Source organism: Neophocaena asiaeorientalis, unplaced genomic scaffold, assembly GCF_003031525.2.
Source record: "Neophocaena asiaeorientalis asiaeorientalis breed wild unplaced genomic scaffold, Neophocaena_asiaeorientalis_V1.1 scaffold271, whole genome shotgun sequence".
Taxonomy (NCBI): Eukaryota; Metazoa; Chordata; class Mammalia; order Artiodactyla; family Phocoenidae; genus Neophocaena; species Neophocaena asiaeorientalis.
In genome coordinates this window covers 1348148-1363306 of record NW_020175318.1, presented here as the reverse complement: position 1 = coordinate 1363306, position 15159 = coordinate 1348148, and the positions used below count along the sequence as shown (strand labels likewise).

General features: G+C 36.2%; 1 protein-coding gene across 1 annotated transcript in view; it reads left to right on the top strand.

Annotated features, from left to right (window-relative positions):
- SUGT1 (SGT1 assembly cochaperone of MIS12 kinetochore complex) overlaps positions 1-13554 on the top strand; it is a 43400-nt gene extending 29846 nt beyond the window's left edge. Inside the window, exons 12-13 of the mRNA XM_024765472.1 lie at positions 3764-3945; positions 12934-13554. Of these exons, the coding sequence (XP_024621240.1) occupies positions 3764-3945; positions 12934-13035 (284 nt within the window). The 3' untranslated portion in view covers positions 13036-13554. The remainder of the gene's footprint in view (positions 1-3763; positions 3946-12933) is intronic.
- The last annotated feature ends 1605 nt before the right edge of the window (positions 13555-15159 follow it).

Below are 15159 nucleotides of genomic sequence, written 5' to 3'. Positions count from 1 at the left end.
ACTTCTTAAACTCCATAAGAATACAGATAAATGGCAGCAGAAGCCCAGAGGGAATTGGGATTTGTTGTTTATCATGTCAGTTTGTGACGTCAGTTGGGGGTTGTTTGCTTTTGTGTGTTGGCCTTTCCTATTTTTTTCTTTCTGTGTTTTACGTGAATTAGTAGTTTACTCTGCTGATGTATTTCCTCCTCTTCCCTTCTCCCCTCTTATTTATTCCTTTCTGTTTCTTCTAATTATGTCAACTCTAATTTCCTGGAATTTCAAGTCTTCACAGTGAAAAGTATCTAGCCCATTTCTCCCTCTCTCTCTCTGTCTATGTCTGTATGTCTGTGTCTCTCTGTCTGTCTCTCATGTTTTGGCTGTGCTGGGTCTTCGTTGTGGTGTGCGGGCTTCTCTAGTTGTGTGGTTCAGTAGTTTTAGCACACAGACTTGTTGTGCCATGTAGAATCTTGGTTCCCCGACCAGGGATCGAACAGGCCCCCAGCATTGGGAGCGTCGAATCTTAACTGCTGGACCATCAGAGAAGTTCCCCATTTCAGTATATTTCTCTCTTTTTTTTTTATATATAAATTTATTTATTTATTTTTGGCTGCGTTGGGTCTTCATTGCTACACGCAGACTTTCTCCAGTTGTGGCGAGCAGGGGCACTCTTCATTGTGGTGCACGGGCTTCTCGTTGCGGGGTCTTCTCTTGTTGTGGAGCACGGGCTTCAGTAGTTGTGGCTCATGGGCTCTAGAGCGCAGGCTCAGTAGTTGTGGCTCACGGGCTTAGTTGCTCCGCAGCATTTGGGATCTTCCCAGACTGGAGATCGAACCCGTGTCCCCTGCATTGGCAGGCAGATTCTTAACCATTGCACCACCAGGGAAGTCCCTCAGTATATTTCTAAGAGGTGGAGGCAAACAGCTAATGAAGGCCTAAGGCAGGCTTAGGGGTAGAATAGAAAACTAAGGTTGATTGCTTAACCCTTTAAGGGACAGACTGTGTTGTGGTCAGTTCTGAGCATAGGCAATAGGCACACACGTATTTTTCTAATGGAATGATTAATCTGTAGGACACACTTAGAACTACAGTCTAAGACTATTTTATAGCAATGGCCTCATTAATGAATGGAGAGAAATTTCCTTTGATTAGAGATAATGTTCTGATTTGATGACTGAAAAGAGGTAACTCTAAGTTTCAGCTACTTTTAGATTTTTCACTGCTTTCTTCTATAACAGAAAATATAATTTCCTTATGGCACTTTGTAGAAAACACTAAGTTAGCCAACAGATCATTTTTAAATTTTATTTTTAAATGATTTTAGATTCTAATAGAAGTTGCAGAAATAATAGAGTTCCCATGTACCCTTCACCCAGTTTCCCTGCATGATAATATTGTAACTAACCTATAGCATGATTAACAAAGCCAGGGAATTGACACCAATAGATAATTTTTAAGAATTGAAATACTTCAAGTTGGTATATAAGCTGTTTATTAAGCTTCTGCTTCCCACTTTATGTGAAAGGTATAGTAAAGATATTATGCATTCTTCTTGGGGCTGACTCCCAGATAATTTTGGATTGAGGTTTATATATAGCTTAAAGCATTTTTTAAAAGAAGTATCAACACTTTTAATATAGTATATCACCTAAGTCTAACAGCAGCCCTGATATTAAGTAGCCTAGTATTGTTCTTCCTATTTTACAGGCTCAGAAAGGTTAAGCAACTTGCCTAAGATTACCTAGCAGTTTTCGTTGTCTGGGACTAAATCCAGCCATTTAGAGTCTGGCTCTGGTTCTTCTACCCCATGTGTGATACTGCTTGTTGCTGCATTTTTAACAATGGGAAGCCTCTGCTGACATGAGTATCTTTGCAGTTATTTGAATCAATATTATAGTGAATAAGCAAGGAAGTTAGGTTACCTGTCTCTCAGTAGTTCATCTACCATCTCTACAGGTGTTAACGTTTTTCTGAGATTAAAGATTTTTTGGTGTTATAGTTACAAACTCTCTAAACTCAGTGCCTTGGAGATTCAAGATGCTATTCCTCCTGACCTGTTATATTTTTGTAAGGAGTTAATATGCTTGTCAGAGTTTTGACAAGCTGGAGACTGCAGATAAAGGCAAGTTGATTAACCTATCTGGGTCAGCTTTCTTATCTGTGGAATGGAGATTAGAACTGTGCTCCCATCTGGCGAATCAGCATTAGGATTAATTAAACCCATGTTTCCTAGGTTCTTAATTTACCATGGCACGCATGTTTTTGTTTTCCTGGCTAGTAGTGAAAATGTACAGAAGATAGAGGAGATTACTTGTAGAGGAAGGATAGATAAAATTTGGAAAACAGTATGCTTGCCCTGAATAAAACTGTGGTGTGCTGTGATTTTGTTTTGTTGTGGGGTGGGGGTGAGATGAGCAGGGAGGGAGTTGGTTTACAGGTGAAGAGAAAGGATGGAAAAGCAGAATGAACAGTTAGTAGTTTCTCAACTATTTTGAGAAAGGGCATATATAGAGCTCTAGGCAGCAGTGCAAGAGGGACATTTAGACTAGCATTCTTGTGTCCTAGTATACTCATAGGGAAGTTTTGAATCAGGTTTTTTTTAAAGCTCTATAGCTGTACTGTCCAGGGTAGTAGCTGCAAGCCACCTGTACCTGTTGACTACTTGGAATATGACTAGTCTGGATTGAGATGTGCTCTAAATGTAAAATACCTACCAGATTTTGAAGACTTAGTATGAAAAAAAAGAATATAAAATATCTTAATATTTTTATATTGATTTCATGTTGACCTGATATTATTTTGCATGTATTAGGCTAAATAAAACATATAATTAGGATACCTTTCACCTGATTCTTTTTAGTAATGTGGCTACTAGAAATTTTTAAATTATGTATGTGAGTCGCATTTGTGGCTTACATTATATTTCCATTGAGTAGTGGACAGAACTGCTCTTACAGCTCTTAGGTAACTGTTTAGTTACTTTTTAATTATTTGTGTATGAAGATCTTGATTCCCTTGGTCTTTGGGGCAGCGTTGGCAGTGCCTGAGTCCCTGGATTCGTTGCCTCTCTGGCTGCAAGCAGCCTCTGTTTATCCCAATGTGCCCTACAAATATTATCATTTTCTATGTGTGCATGATGTGGGCACTGAACTCTAGATCATCACGTGTAGTATTTTTCAACATTCAGGAATTCTTTATTGTTTTCTCCTACTGAAGTAATCTAATGTTTTTAATGTGGGGAGAGGATCGAGTCTTAACTCACTGGCAGATGGCCTGGCAGTTCAATACTTTCAGCTTATTTCTACTCTGAAAGATATAAGTACCTCAGGAAAAGCCACATTTTTAACATTTATTAAAACTGTTTAGAGAAATTTGTTAATGAAGCATCTTTTTAAAAAATTACTATTTTTAGAATTGTTTGTACTATCTTTGCACCTGTTTTGTAAACATAAAAGTTCCTGTATGCTTCTCACCCAGTTTCTCGTATTACTAACATGAAGGATCTTTTTTTAGTCTAATTTTGCATAATGTACCAAAAGTTTACACTTTGAGTTATTTTGCTCAAAAGAAATTCCCAGATTTTACATTATGCTAACTGATTCAGTTTTTAGAAGTGTAAATGTTAATTATTGATTTATATATCAGAAAGACATTTATTACAAACATGAAATTCAGTGACTTAAAACTGTTTGCTAAGATGTTGTATACATCATGGTCAGGAAGTTACATATGCTTGACATAATCACATGTTGATTAATCACTTTTGTCTTTTTTTACTCCATAGATATAAAGAACCTGTATCCATCATCATCTCATTATACAAGAAATTGGGATAAATTAGTTGGTGAGATCAAAGAAGAAGAAAAGAATGAGAAGTTGGAGGGAGATGCAGCTTTAAACAAATTATTTCAGCAGATCTATTCAGATGGTTCTGATGAAGTGAAACGTGCCATGAACAAATCATTTGTAAGAACATAAACTTTAAGAAAATCTATTGTAGTAGTAAATTTCACAAATTAAAAAAAAATAAGTATGTAATTTGAGATCAGATTGCATGTACTGTAGTTGGGAGACCATTTTGAATGGACTTTGTCTGAACATTTGTTCTTGCTCTAAACTTAGAGTAATTACTGAGGAAGTTGGGAACTTGTGGAGGAGGTGAGAAACAAATGGTATATTCCAAATAAATTTTTTCATCAGGGAGTTAGAACTTGGAAGTCTTAAGAAATACCAAGCTTATAGTTAGTGGATGATATAGAGTTATTCCAGTTGGATTTATCACAATAGCTGAGTGAGCTTCCGGTGTTTACCTTCTGGTATCATGTATAATCTCAGTGTCAGATGAAGAATATAGAAGGGAAACTTCCAGAACAGTGTTTGCCAAGTAGAAGGTGCACATTAATTATTCATTGGTTTGTTAATAATTTCTGTATTGATTAAGGAAATTCAGGCTTTTTGCCAGGGCATGAATACCACCTGAATTAGGCATCAAGTTCTGAGATTTTAATGACTAGTCATCACTATAGAACCATGTAGATTTTGCTTGAAGCTGTGATCATTTGACTTTTACCCGTAGCTCTGGAAATGTCACTGTCTTCTTTTAAGGTGTTGATATTTACAGTAGAAAGTTAAAGTTAATATTTAATAATTAAAATTAATATGTAGGTAATAAGTGTGTTTGTGGCTCAGATATTCCATGTAAGTTACCAAGTGGTAACTGATCATGATTATGCTTTTCACTATTGCCTTAAAAAAATTGTTTTTAATTAAACTTTTTATTTTGAGATAATTGTAGACTCACATGCAGTTGGAAGAAGTAATAGAGATCCCTTATATCCTTTACAGTTTTCCCCAGTAGAAATGTCTTGCAGAATTATAATATTACAACCATGATATTGACAGTTAAGATAGAGAACATTTCTTTTTTATTTATTTGTTTATTTATTTATTTTGGCTGCATTGGCTCTTCGTTGCTGCGCGTGGGTTTTCTCTAGTTGCGGCTAGCGGGGGCTTCTCTTCATTGAGGTGCGCAGGCTTCTCATTGCAGTGGCTTCTCTTGTTGTGGAGCACGGGCTCTAGGTGCGTGGGCTTCGGTAGTTGTGTGTTGTACTAGATATACCTAAGTATTGGGTTCTTTTTTTGAGCGATTATAAATGGTATTATATGTTTAATTTTGGCATCCATGTGTTTGTTGTTAATATCTAGAAATACAGGGGTTTTTTGGTTTTGTTTTTAATGTTTATCTTGTATTTATCTTGTATCTACCTTGTTGAACTCACTTACTGGTTCTAGGAGATTTTTTTTGGTAGATTCTTTGTGATTCCTTGTGATTTTCTATGTAGACAATCGTATCTTCAAATAGGGACAGTTTAAACAACAAAAGATCAGAAAGAGAAATTACAGAAACAATTCCACTCACCATTGCAACAAAAAGAATAAAATACCTAGGAATAAACCTACCTAAGGAGGTATTTCAGATAGGGACGGTTTAATTTCCTTTCCAATATGTGTGTCCTTTATTTCCTTTTATTGGCTAGAACTTCCAGCACTATGTTGAATAAGATTGGTGAGAGTAGACACCGATGCCTTGTTCTCCATCTTAAGAGAAAAACCATTCAGTCTTTCACCATTAAGTATAATGTTAGCTGTAGGTTTTTGTAGATGCTTATCAAATTAAGAAAGTTTTGCTCTATTTCTTTTTTTCTGAGATTTTTATCATGAATGGCTGTTGACTTATCAAATACTTTTTCTGCAGTATTTCTGCATGTGGTCAATATGATTAGGTGATTTTTTTCTTTAATTTGTCAAAGTGGTGATTTTATATGATTAATATGATTGATTTCTGCTGTTCTACTGTTGAACCAGCTTTGCATCCCTGGGATAAACCCCAGTTGGTCATAGTGTATAATTCTTTTTATATATTACTCAATTCTATTTTTAAATACTTTAAGCATTTTTGTGTCTATATTTATGAGGCATGTTGGTCTAGAGTATTTTTTGGTGCTTTTTCTGGTTTTGGTATCAGGGTAATACGTCATAGAATGGATTGGGAAGTGCTCCATCCTCTTCTTTTTTCGGGGGAGGGTATTTGTAGAATTAGTGTTGTCTTTAAAGGTTATTTGAACCAATGAAGCCATCTAGGCCTTGATACTTCTTTTTTTGGGAGATTTTAAATTATGAATTTCGTTATCCCAATAGCTTATAGGACTCTCCAGGTTGTCTGTTTCATATTGAGTGACTTGTGGTAGTTTGTTTTTGAGGAATTGGTCCGTTTAAGTTGTTAGTGCTGGTAGGGTTCCCTTCAACTTTGAAGGGAACTGCAGGGTCTTTTGATGACTGCAGGGTCTGTAGTGATAACCCATTTCATTCCTATAATGGTAATTTGTGTCAATTTTTTTTTTCCTTTGTCTTGCTAGGGTTTGTCAATTTTATTTACTTTTTTTTCCCCAAAGAATCAGCTTTTTGTTGATCTTAAATTTTTCCTCCTATTTTTTTTGTTCTAAATTTCATTTATTTCTGCTTTTAATTATTTTCTTCCTTATGCTTGCTTTGGGTTTATTTTGTTATTCTTTTTTTAGTAGGTTCTGTGGATATGAGCTTAGATTATTGATTTGACCCTTTTTCTTTTTTCTGTTATATGTGTTTATGCTATAAATTTCCCTCTCAGAAGAATTCAGCTGTCTTCCACAAATTTTGATGTTACTTTTTCATTTTTATTCAGTTCAGTATATATTTTGATTTCACTTGAGACTTCTTATCCTAAGTATATATTCCACTTGAAAAGCATGTATATTCTGCTCTTTTTGAATGGAGTGTTCCATAAACGTCACTTAGATCCTGTTGATTGATACTCTTGTTGATTTTCTGTCTTACTGTTCTACTGATTGAGAGAGGGTCTTCAGCTATAATTGTGGATTTATTGATTTCACCTTTAAGTTCTGTCAATTTTTGCTTCACATATTTTGCAGCTCTGTTGTTTGGTTCATATGCATTTAGGATTGCTATATTTTCATGGTGGATTGACCTTTTTATCATTATATAATGTCATTCTCTAGCTCTGGTAATTTTCTTTGCTTTGATGTTAATATAGCTGATTCTTATGTCTTTTGGTTAATTTTTGCATGATATATCTTGTTCCGTCCTTTTACTTTCAACCTGCCTAAGTCGTTTTTTAAACATTTTTAATTTTATTTTAACAATTTTATTGGAGTATAGTTGATTTACAGTGTTGTGTTAGTTTCAGGTGTACAGCAAAGTGATTCACTTATATATATTCATTCTTTTTCAGATTTCTAAGTCATATTTAAAGGGAATTTCTTTTAGACAGCATGTTGGGTCATGTTTTTTTTAATTTATTCTGCCAGTCTCTTTTAATTGATGCATTTGGACCACTTAACTTTTAATGTAATTATTGGTACATTAGGACTTACTTATGTCTACCATGTAAGTTTTCTGTTTGTTCTGTATTTGTTTTTCCTGCCTTCCTATGGGTACTTGAACAGTTTTTAGAATTTCATCTTGATTTATCTATAGTGTTTTGTAGTATATCTTTGGTTGCTCTAAATTTTATATTAGCTATATTATACTTAGTTTATCATAGTCTACTGGTGTTATTTTTTTTTGACACTGAATGACGTATAGAAACCTTACCTCCCTTTTTGTCCTTTTACTTTTTCTCATTTATAATTTTCTTAAATAATTCTTCTATATATGTTTAGAAAGCACAGCATACAGTGTAATAATTTAGAAAACGTAGAGGAAAAGCAAACTCTATTGCATTTATCTATATTGTGACCTTTTTCTTTCTTCCTTTCTGACTTTCAGGTTTCCATTGTTTGTTTGTTTGTTTTTTCTTTTTAAACTCCTGAACACATTGTCTCCTCTCATTTTTTAAAAAAATATTTATTCATTTTATTTTTGGCTGCATCAGGTCTTAGTTGCAGCATGCAGGATCCTCTGCTGTGGCTTTTGAGCTCCTCATTGTGGCACGTGGACTTCTCTCTAGTTGTGGTGCTCAGGCTCAGTAGTTGTGGCGCGTGGGCTCTGTAGTTGAGGCACGCTGGCTCTCTAGTTGTGCCCCACATGCTCAGTAGTTGGCCGCACACAGGCTTAGTTCCCTGACCAGGGATTGAACCCGTGTTCTCTGTACTGGAAGGCGGATTCTTAACCACTGGACCACCAGGGAAGTCCCTCCTTCTGTTTGGAGAACTTCCTTTGGGCATTCTTTCAGAGTAGATCTGTCCATAACAGATTCTTTCTATTGACAAGGATTCCTTTGGGTTTATACTGGTTGGGATTTACTCAGTTTCTTGTATCTGTAGGTTTATGTCTTTTGCCAAATTTGGGATCTTTTCATTCATTATATCATTGAGTACTTTTTCAGACCTTCCTTCTTTGTTTTCTTCTTCCTGGAACCCGATGACACAGGTATTGGATATTTTGTTACAGTACTATACATTCCTGAGAACCGTTCATTTTATCTCTGTTTTGTCTCTGTCATTCAGATTGGGTGATTTATATTGTTCTGTTTTCCAGTTCACTGATTCTTTGCTCTATTCTCTCTATTCTGCTCTTGAGCCGTTCACTGACGTTTTTATTTCAAGTGTATTTTTCAATTATAAAACTTTCATTTGGTTCTTCTTTATGTCTTCTGTTTCTTTACTGAGGTTTTCTATTTTTTTCATTTGTTTCAAGCTAGTTCATAATTCTTGTTGAAGCATTTTTACCCTGACTGCTTTAAAAATGTGTCAGATAATTTTAACATCTCTTTCATCTCTGTGTTAGCATCTATTGATTGTCTTCTCTTTTTAAACATATAATCTGAAATCTTCCTGGTTCTTGGTGTTTTTCACCAGTGCCCAGTGATATTCAGTTGAAATCTGGACATTTTCATGTTACAAGACTCTGGATCTTATTTAAACCATCTGTCTTAGATGGCTTTCTCTGACAACCCCTCTGGCAAAGGAAGGGAAGTCACTACCTCACTATTGCCAGGTGGAGGTAGAAATCCAGGTACCCCACTCTACCTCCGTTGACACCCCAGGACATCTCCTTGTTACTGCTGGGAATAGGTAGGAATTCTAGCTCCCCACGTGGTTTCCACTGACACCACAGGCAACAGAGGAGGCCGGTTTGTGATAGCATAGCATGGGTGGAAGTTTAGGCTCTTCATTCAGCCTTCACTGGCCTGGGTAGGGATGGGACCACAGTTTTTTACTGTGGTGTTTTAGCTAGAGTGATTATTGTCTAAAAGTTTTCTCTCTTTCTGTTTGTCTTTGTCCATTGGCTAGAGAAATAAGGCTTTTGTTGGGGCTTTTTTTGTTTGCACCCTTTGGCATTTCCAGCCTCTTCAGTTCCAGCTCTTGGAAAACATAAGGCAAAAAGAAAACCCAAAGAACTCACCACCGTGTTGTTCCTTGGGTCCCAAGGTCCCTAGCTGATTTGTCTTCTTTTCACCTTTTAGAGTTGTCTTATATTTGTTATTTATATAACATACAAGGTTTTTAGTTGTACTTAGTGGGAAGACTAGGAAAAAGTACACTCACTTAATGCCTCCAAAAGGAGAAATCAGGGTTTTGTTAGTTTGTTTTGCCGCGCTGTGCAGCTTGCAGGCTCTTAGTTCCCCCACCAGGGATTGAATGTGTGCCCCCTGCAGTGGATACGTGGAGTCCTGACCACTGGACCGCCAGGGAATTCCCTGAAATCAGTTTCAGTGTTGACTTTTAAGAACTTCTGGACAAAATAGTGTGTGAGATTTCAAAGTTATATTAGAGAATCTGTGTCCATTTTCATACAGAAACTTTGCTAAGTGTAACTGAACCATACGTATGCATAAAATAAGCCATCTGTTTGGCAGCATTGACCTGGAACATACCATGGGCTTGCTTCTGTCTTTGTGGGGGAATACAGGCATACCTTGGAAAACTGTGGGTTCAGTTCTAGACCACCATCATAAAGCAAATTTTGCAATAAAGTGAGTCACACTTTTTTGGTTTCTCAGTACATATGAAAGTTATGTTTACACTATGCTGTAGTCTACTGAATGTGTAATAATATTATGTCTAAAAAATAATGCATGTACCTTAATTTAAAAATTCTTTATTGCTAAAATATGCTAGCTTTATCATCTCAGTCTTCAGCAAGTCATAGTTTTTTGCAGTAGTAACATCAAAGATCACTGATCACACATCCCCATAACAAAGATAATAACAGTGAAAAAGTTTGAAATGTAAGTTATCAAAATGTGAGACAGGAAGTGAGCACATGCTGTTGGAAGAATGACGTCAATAGATTCACTTTATGCAGGGTTGCCACAAATCTTCAGTTTGTAAAAAATGCAGTATCTGCAAAGTGCAGTAAAGTGAAGCACAATAAAACGAGGTCTGCCTGTACAAAGAAACAGACTCTATCTTATCTCTGATCTCTCTGTCTCATTGGGCAAAAAGATCAGCATACACAGAATAATCATGGAAGTGCTCAGTTGCACTGCAGTCCATAAGAAGAAAGGGGAAAATAAATGTCATCAGCAAATATGATCAGATTATAAATTAAATCTGCTTCCTTTAGTTCTCTTAGGAGTAGTTATTATATAAACTTGTCCCATTTTATTCAGTATTTTATTTGCAGCCTACTGTGTGCCAGGCACTGCACTTAGATCTAGGATATAAGTATTGGTAAAATATGTTTCTTTCCTTTTAGAAACTCTCAGCTTTAGTTTGGAGCCACGGGTGGGAAACAGGTATGAGAAGGCAGATTCGTAAAATTTTATCAGTGCAGTGTCATAGACAAGTCCTACAAGAGTAGCTAGAGTCCTGACTAGGGTCAAAGAAGGCCACAGAGAGATGGTGACATGTCATGTTTGGAGGATAACTAAAGACATAAAAAGGACCGGGACAGAGGAGAGCATCCCGTGCAAAGGAACCCATGGAAAGGAGCTTGGTAGAGAGTGTGGGGCATTGGGATTATTTTGAGGCTCCAGTGTAATGGTAGCATATGTAACTTTATACATTCACCAGTAACATAGCTGATTATTTTCAAATGTTTAGATTTTAACAATTTTCTGTTCTTTGCTGTGATCCAAATCAATGAATTTTTATTGCATTAACAGTTACAGCTTTATTTTTTAAATGTATTTATGAATATGCTAGGTTTGTTAGTAGGTGTTATACTCAGTGGGTAGTAAATAGATGACCAGTGCTTTACTGAGACACTAACTTTATGTGTCTGTGTATGTATGTACCTTGATTTAAAAATAATTCCAGCATACACTTGTGTACATTTGACAGAGAGAGAACATTAAGAAGGGGCTCTTAAAGTTCTCTCCAACTAGAAAGAGTTTACTTCGCAAAGTCTTCACTGTGCTCAGCAAAAGAGATTACATTATCGTTTTCTTTGGGAGCCAATTTCATTGGGTTGGCCAAAAAGTTCGTTCGGTTTCCCCAGTAAGATGGCTCTAGTAAGTGCTTAGTTGTCTTTAGCTTCATTCGAAACAATTTTGTTAGATTGTGTTGTGACAGCTGTCATATCAGGGTGCATTTTTTTAAAACTTACCAAATTAGTGAATTTTTGTGTAGCCATTTTAATATTGAAGATGGAAGGAAAATAGCAACATTTTCTGCATGTTATGCTTTATTATTTCAAGAAAGGTAAAAACGCAACTGAAACGCAAAAACAGATTTGTGCAGTGTATGGAGAAGGTGCTCTGACTGATCAAAAGTGGTTTGTGAAGTTTCGTGCTGGAGGTTTCTCACTGGACGATGCTCCATGGTTGGGTAGACCAGTTGAAGTTGATAGCGGTCAAATCGAGACATTAATTGAGAACAATCAATGTTATACCATGCGGGAGATAGCTGACATACTCAAAATATCTAAATCAAGCGTTGAAAACCATTTGCACCAGCTTGGTTATGTTAATCGCTTTGATGTTTGGGTTCCACATAAGTTAAGTGAAAAAAAGCCTTGACTGTATTTCCGCATGTGATTCTCTACTTAAACGTAATGTGATGGGCAATGAAAAGTAGATGCTGTACAATATTGTGGAACAATATTTCGCTTGTGGGGCAAGCAAAATGAACCACCACCAACCACACCAAAGGCCAGTCTTCATCCAGAGAAGGTGATGTTGTGTATATGGTGAGATTGGAAGGGAGTCCTCTATTATGAGCTACTTTTGGAAAAGCAAACAATTGCTTCCAACAAGTACTGCTCCCAGTTAGATGAACTGAAAGCAGCACTTAATGAAAAGCGTTCAGAATTAGTCAACAGAAAATGCATAATCTTCCATCAGGATAACACGAGACCACATGTTACTTTGATGACCAGGCAAAAACTGTTACAACTTGGCTGAGAAGTTCCCATTCATCCACTGTAGTCACCAGATTATTGCACCTTCGGATTTCCATGTATTTCGGTCTTTACAAAATTCTCTTAATGGAAAAATTTCAATTCCCTGGGAGACTGCAAAAGGCACCTGGAACAATTCTTTGCTCAAAAAGATAAGTTTTGGGAAGATGGAATTATAAGGTTGCCTGAAAAATGGCAGAAGGTAGGGGAACAAAATGGTGAATACGTTGTTCAATAAAGTTCTTGGTGAAAATGAAAAATGTGTCTTTTATTTTTACTTTAAAACTGAAGGGACTTTTTGGCCAACCCAATATTTTCATCTGAAGGTGGTTTTTCCACATATACCTCTGTGCTGATTAGCAGGGAGACATGTGCTTTATATGGCAGTGTGTGTGGACGTGGTCCTCCTACCTAACTAGAGTTTCCTTTTCAGATTTTTACACGATATGGTAACTTATCTGGAAAGCCTAAGGTTAAACCAGAATATTGTCTTGTGTATATTGAGCCAAACATAGCTTATATTGGGGACTCTGTGCTTGGAATGTTTTTAGAAAAATATTCTGTTTTGATTACATGGGCCAATAATTAATCTATTCTTATTTTTTATTGCAGATGGAGTCTGGTGGTACAGTTTTGAGTACCAATTGGTCTGATGTAGGTAAAAGGAAAGTTGAAATCAATCCTCCTGATGATATGGAATGGAAAAAGTACTAAATAAATTAATTTGCTATCACCGTATTGCATATGTTCAGCTAACGCCCATTGTGTATTAATACTGCATTCTTGAATTTTGAACACTGAGTACATCTTTTTAAAGGATTATACCTCTTTACCTCTTTGTGCTTTAGAAATTATTTTCCTTCAAGTGTTCTAAGAGTCTAATGAAGAATGAAGATCATGTTTTATCACTTTTGCCCTTAAGGACTTCAGATATGCTGAAACGGAATGAAGTATCATTTGCTACTAGATAGATTAATTCTTCCTAGTTGTGGGAGTGGAGAAATTGTTAATGGGATATCTTGGGTTATTGCCTTATTTTTGATGCAGTATTCTGTTAATAATTTATTAGACGTGGCAACTTCGGGTGAGCATAGATTTCTCAATTTCAGTGTTAAATTGTTTGCTTTTAAAAACTGCTTTTGAATGGAGTTGTAAATACAATTTTTCTATGAAGAAGTTTGGTTTATTTACCTTTTTCTTAAGTTTCTAATGAAAACTTTGAGAAATTATTTATCACAGGGGATTCCCGTTTGATTATTTTTATGGGAAGTGTTTGTAATTGCACTGAGAATTTTGGTCCTTACCCTTCAAATTCCTGTATAAAACATTGACACCTGAGTTTATCATGCTGCAAGTTTAACTGTACTGAAGGCTGTCTGTGAAGCGGGGTCAAACAGTAATTGAGGAGAGCCCAACTCCACTTCTTGCTGCTTTTGCCACAGCAGGATTCCCGAAATTCCAAGACTGGTGGTTTGGTTTGGGTTTTTTTCCTTCTTTTTTTCTTTATTAGAAAATCTCTCTTCTTATAGCCCCATGCTTTTGGTGGTTTAGGGCAGCTACTGAGAGAGTAATATGTATACATTTAGTATCTATTCTGTTTATAGAATAAACAGATACCATGGGAATACAAAAACTAAAAGACATGATCGTTGGCTTCAGAGACTTTATAATCTAGCAGAGAGAGGAAATTAACATTCAGGAAGGACTTATGAATGGTTGAATGGTGAACTTATTACAAATACACTTTTGAGATAGAAAAAATATCTATCTGTGATCAAATGTTCTGTGATTAAAACTATTGACAGTCCAGGCTGTTATAAAGCAAAGGCAATGGATGACCTGTAGGTGTGATTCCTTTTCTTGTAATTTCGGAACCATAGAGGGTGGTGTCTATTAGGTCTCACTAACATTTTGTGGCAAGGAAGTACTCTATACCCTCATAGCTGAGGATAGGGTAAATGGGGGGCAAATTAACCGCCATCTCCAAAAAGAGTGGGAATTCAGCCTCTTCCTTCTAGTAATTTGACATGTGTAGGGGAGTTCATAAGGAAAAAGTGGTGGGGTGATACCAGATCATGCCCAGACTTGCTGTTACTGCTTGTTTATGCATGTAGGGGTTTTCACTTGTCCTTCTGCCCACTTAGAGTTACAGGCTACTTTTTTTGATCTTGAACACTGAAGGAAAAGGCAAAATTAAGTTCTTGCATGTATGAATTTCTAAAATTTTCTCCTTAGGAAACGAGATAGTGATTATGTTAAGTTTTCTCAGTATCATTAGTCCCCAGGGGTAGGGAGGCTCTTTCTACAGAGATGGTAAGTCAGGGGCATACCCCAGAGACGAGACTCCTGGCTCTAGCAGGTCTCTGCCACCCACTAGCTTTAAAATCTTTAACAGGTTTACAACCTTCCTATGTTTTATTAGTTCCTTTATCTGCAAATCCATAGGGTCTTAAAGTTTAATTAAAAGTCCATGATTCTAAATAAGGAAGCATTTTTGCCTCTTAAAAGCAACTTTTTTCTTTCCTAGGAATGACACTATTATAATAGAAGTTGGGTTTTTTAAAAAAAGGTTCTAGTACTAGTTTTGCTTTTATTTTAAAGGATACACTGTCTAAAGTGTGTTTATCTGTTGTCTAGATTTGCTTAAGGATGTCTGATTCAGGATTTTGCTGAGCCAAATGGAGTTCCTAATATACATGACTATGTTATATTACAATGTTACCTTGTCTAAATACAATAGGTTTATGGGTAAAGAAGGGAATTTTGAGAAGTAGGTTAGACTGCTTGCCCTAAAGGACCACTCTAAAGTACTGCTTCTCTTTCACCATTCTAGACAAT